The sequence below is a fragment of the Juglans regia genome, chromosome 6 (assembly GCF_001411555.2).
Source record: "Juglans regia cultivar Chandler chromosome 6, Walnut 2.0, whole genome shotgun sequence".
Taxonomy (NCBI): domain Eukaryota; kingdom Viridiplantae; phylum Streptophyta; class Magnoliopsida; order Fagales; family Juglandaceae; genus Juglans; species Juglans regia.
In genome coordinates this window covers 30242895-30248122 of record NC_049906.1, presented here as the reverse complement: position 1 = coordinate 30248122, position 5228 = coordinate 30242895, and the positions used below count along the sequence as shown (strand labels likewise).

Below are 5228 nucleotides of genomic sequence, written 5' to 3'. Positions count from 1 at the left end.
TTTATTAATTAATAATAAATTATTAATCATTAACTATATATAAAATTATTTTATATTTGAGTTGTAAGCAAGTTTAAATAATTTTTATTATATATATAAATAGTACTTATAATGAGTTTTTATTAAATTTAATGCCGCTCAATAAAAAGATTGAGAAATTTTAAAAATTTAAAGTCTATTTTAATATAATTAGTAGTTTTGAAAATACAACTCATGAAGAGAAATATTTTGGATCTCGAATTTAGAATTTAAAAAATGTCTTTTTTTTTATTAAATGATTAAAAAAATATTTTTTAATGATATTGTAAATTTTTTATTTTTTTAAAAATATTTATAATAATTAAAAAAATATATTAAAAAATGAATTACTGTTTTCGAAATTTTTGGATAACGAAATCGGGACCGTAGGAGGACTCATTCATGAAAGTGGGAGTACAGTGTCAAATGTTCTGAGAAAATAAAACAGAACCATTCTTCACGCCGATCATCGGAAATAATAGAACAGAGACTACGACTGCACCTGGCCTTTCCGTACGCAAATTTAAACGAACCTTGAAGAATAAAGCTTCTCATCGCGATTCACGCTGGCTAGTTCCTCCGATTGATGTCTTCATGAGTTGTCTCTCTGGTCTCCGTGCTTTCTGGGAGAAGAGATTGAGAGCCTGCAGCCGAACAGCCGGTAAGGACGCAGCAGACGACGACGCTGTTGCCGACTCGTGGGACCTCTTCTTCGAGCTCCGTATCCTGCAAATCGCCACCAATTCCTTCTCCGAACTTAATAAGCTCGGTCATGGAGGCTTCGGTCCCGTATACAAGGTAATTTGAGAAACCCACAATCTCTCTCTCTCTCTCTCTAGTTTTGTAGAAAGAAAAAGCTTTTCAAAAATATATGGGTCCCTTTTTTTTGTTAAGAGTAAAAGTCTGGTTGGAATGATGTAAAGGATGAATGTTGTTGAGTGATTTTTCCTCTCAATGGTCGGAACTGTGTGCTCGACAAAAATAATTTTTTTTTTTTTTTTTCGGGTAACCTCTCGCAGGCAGATCTTCAGTTGTGTGCTCCAGAGTAAACTCCGGTCCGGTGTACCCTCTAAAGTTTTCCAAAAATAACTCACTGAAATCTATCCTCATTCCCATTGTACTCTATTCTTATTGATGATCAGGCTTTCTGCACCTAAGGTTCCCATCAATATCATTTTCTGTTCTCCTTTTCTCTTAATTTTTTTTTTTCAAAACCTCTCTACGAAGCTCTATCCTGGTCTTTTTGTACCTTTCCCTTTAATGGAATCAATCCAAAAGCTTGAATATGTTATATACTAATCAACAGTGTATACCATTGTCCTCGTTCCTCTCTGTTATGTTTAGATGCGTGTTCGTTGATACGTTCATTAATTTGTTATTCACTAATGTTTGCCTATTTCGTGTAGGGCTTGATGCCAAGTGGCCAACAAATAGCTGTGAAGAAGTTATCAGTAGATTCAAGACAGGGGCTGAGAGAATTCACTAATGAGGTGAAACTGTTACTAAAAACTCAGCACAAGAACTTGGTCACGTTATTGGGTTGTTGCGCAGAAGGACCTGAGAAGATGCTTGTTTATGAATATCTTCCTAACAAAAGCCTTGATTACTTTCTCTTTGGTAAAAATTCCTGTCCGTTTAGAGATTAATATATTTTGCCAATTGATTTGTGTATATTGAATATCAATTACATTATGTGGTCACCATTAGAAGGGGTGGGTTTTGTCTATTCTTGCGTGTTTGGGAAGGGGGATGGAGGGAATGAAGAGGAATACAGCTAAACTGGTGAAAACTTTTTCAGATAAAAGCAAGTCTGCATCCCTGGATTGGACAACACGATTTCGGATAGTAACAGGTGTTGCAAGAGGTCTTCTCTATCTACATGAAGAAGCGCCAGAAAGGATCATTCATAGAGACATCAAAGCTAGTAATATATTGCTGGACGAGAATTTGAACCCAAAAATTTCAGATTTTGGCTTGGCAAGGCTATTTCCTGGGGAAGACACCCATGTAAATACATTTAGGATTTCTGGTACTCAGTGAGTAGATTCTGCAATTCAACTTTACTTATTTGCATCTTGTTCTTAATTTGTTGTCTTCTGCTTCAGTTGATATTACTCAATGTTTAGAATTAATTTGTTAACGTTAGTAGCTAGGTCAAATGAATAAAAAAATAATCCTTCTCTTTGAATGCAGTGGTTACATGGCCCCTGAATATGCAATGCATGGATATTTGTCCGTGAAGACAGATGTTTTCAGTTATGGAATTTTGGTGTTAGAGATTGTTAGTGGCAGAAAGAACCACGATGGACAGCTTGGTGCAGAGAAGGCAGACCTTCTGAGCTATGTAAGTTTCTTCTTTTGAGAGCTTTGATGCAAATATTACACAAAATACCTAATATGAGGTAGTGGGTGTAAGGGATCCCCTTCACCCACCATCACCTCTGGCAAGCTGTGGAAAGGGGGAATCTACCTTCACTGCTACCTGCACAGAGGCTGCATTGGTGTGGCTAGTGGCCTTGCAGGGGGTGAGTTGGGTTTACCTTTTGCCCCATCCCATCTTTTATTTTTTAGAAAAATTTGGTTTCTTTTTTTGGTTTTTTAATTTTATTCTTTTATTTTGTAGCTTATGTGGTCTTTGAGTGTGTGAGTTTCGTGGTTGACTTGGTATGTTCCACATAAATTTTCACCATAAGTTTGTATAGGGGATGCAAATGTGACAGTACCATTAGCAGCACTCTTCTATACTTGTAACCTTCCGCTCCATATGTTTTAAGATCATGCCAATATTAGCAAAGTTACTGAATGTTTTCTAAAGATATGCATGCAGCTGCCAAGCACATTACGGGCATGTTTGGATGCTTAAAGTATCTCAAGATTTGTGAATAGTAGTGAAATGGTTTGAGTGAATATGTTTTATTGGGTTTTGGAATATGAGAGAGAAAAAATTGAATAAAAATATTTTTAAAAATAAGTATTGTATTGGAGTTTGTGAAAGTGAATAGATAAAGTTAAAAAATTGTTTGAATATAATTTTTTCATATAATTTTTGTTTCAAAGTTTGTAAAAGTTGTATTGGCTTTTGTGTTTAAGTAATGATTAGGTAATGATTAGATGAAAAGTTTAAAATTTGAAATAGAGATTGAGTGATGCTTGTGAATGAAGTGATGACAATAGTTGGGAATTTTGGGAACGTTTGGTGTTACCCAAACATGTCCGTACTTCTTCTCAATCTCTTACTCTTTTTAATATATCTTTATTAAGTTTTCTGACCTATTAAAAAAAATATCTTTCTTAAGTTTTCTGAAAAGGAAGACCCTCTGGCATTTATGACAAGCCTCAATCCTTTTTGGTATTGCCTTGAAGTTCTTGTGTATTGACTCACCATTGTCAATTTCATCTTGTTTGTTGCCTCACGCTGGTCAATTCATTCTACCTCTTCTCCTTCTTTGCTATCTTCTGTAGACATGGATGCTGCATCAAAAAGGGAGGGCATTGGAATTAGTTGACCCAAGCTTAACCAAGTTCAATAATGATGAGGCAGCAATGTGCATTCAGCTAGGATTGTTATGTTGTCAACAAACTGTTGCTGAGAGACCCGACATGAACACTGTTCATCTCATGCTTTCAAGTGACTCATTTACTTTGCCCAGACCAGGTAAGCCTGGAATTCAAGGCCGTGGAGGACGATGGACTACTACCACGGGGTCTACTGCCACTCGTACCAATGCTACAGCTAGCACAAATACTGGTTCTACCAAGGTTTCTGGAGGCAGTAGTTTTGTGGAGGAGTTCTCTAGAAATTCTATCTCTGTTTCTTCCATTGACGAAGGAAGATGACCTGCATTTATATCCTGTATAGCATAATTAGTTTTATTCATATCGTGTAAAGATCTTTTTCCAATTTCCTTCTATTTCTTGTTCTATCTGTTGTGCATTAAAATCATTTATGGCATGGAGCATCTATTGAATCTTTTAGTTTTCTCGAGATCAAGCATTGGATCTCAACTACTGATCTATTTGTTGCAAGATATAGTCCCATAAAAAGCTTTGGCAAGCTGTCTGCTACAAATCCCTGGTCAGGTGTTGAATCTTTGGGTGTTGCTAGGTGTTTGCACTTGTTTTCAACTCTAAGTGCTGCTGGTGACGGCAGCATGCGGGGCAGCACTTCGACTTGCAAAGGCACTTTGGTCACACTCCGACCTGTGCCTATCCGCTTGATGCCATCATTTGGAGAGCTTCAAAACCAAATCCCGGTCAAATTTGTTGTTTGGGTTTGGTGATTATAGCACGTTAGTATCCGAGTTCCAACATGTTCTGTTGCAAGGGGGTTTCAGGTTCAAGACCCAAGTTGTTGAGGTTGTGTTAGGATTGTGTTGGAGGCGGCGACTCTTCTGTCTCACGTTTTTCTTCTATCGTTTTCGATGGCACCACAGTCGTAAACTGGTAGTTGATAGATAGAGTATAGACGTGTGGACCTCACACGGGCATGCAGTTTTGGGTTAGTCAATGGTTGCCAGGTTGTTTTTGTCGTAGAGAGTGGTGGATTAGAAAAGAGTGGTTGAAGTATAGAGGTAGTTTAACCTTTTGATGGTGCTTGACTAGGTTGTAAAAGTCAGATCTACTATAAAAAAATAAATAATTTTTATTTTTATTTTTTTAGGTAGATTTTAGATTTATCTATTTTTTTAAAGTGGGTGCGGATTTGCACGTCTTAAGATTGTAAATATCAGTTTTTATTTTAATTGTCTTAGTATTTTTTTTTTCTTTTCTCCGATTATTTTTGTATAACAAAGATAGTCGGTTGCTATGATCCTATCCCCTACTGATGTGAGATTGAACTCTAATATTTATTTAAAGTCTCTTTTTTTGTTTGTTTTTGTTTTTTTTAGAGAGAATATGCTTTCTTTTGTTTCTTTTTTAAATAAGAGAGTTATGTCTCGTTTGTTTTTATAGATGAGATGAGATAAATTGAGATTAAATTTAAAAGTTGAATAAAATATTGTTAAAATATATATTATTAATATTATTTTTATTTTGAGATTTAAAAAAATTAAATTATTTATTTTATTTTGTGAGAATTTAAAAAAATTGTAGACTCGTGAATTTCGACATGAAAATGACACAAAAAAATAGAGTTATGATAATCTATAATTTGATACGAATCTGATTAATTATTAGTAATCGATATATTTTGATCAATATGGAGGTGA

General features: G+C 35.3%; 1 protein-coding gene across 1 annotated transcript; it reads left to right on the top strand.

The window, feature by feature from the left end:
- The first annotated feature begins 419 nt into the window (after positions 1 to 419).
- LOC108998358 (cysteine-rich receptor-like protein kinase 10) lies at positions 420 to 3988 on the top strand. The gene is made up of 5 exons (XM_018974898.2): positions 420 to 816; positions 1425 to 1635; positions 1817 to 2054; positions 2212 to 2362; positions 3481 to 3988. The coding sequence occupies exons 1-5, from the start codon at positions 613 to 615 to the stop codon at positions 3853 to 3855; spliced, it is 1179 nt and encodes a 392-aa protein (XP_018830443.1). The 5' UTR covers positions 420 to 612; the 3' UTR covers positions 3856 to 3988.
- Positions 3989 to 5228: the final 1240 nt, after the last annotated feature.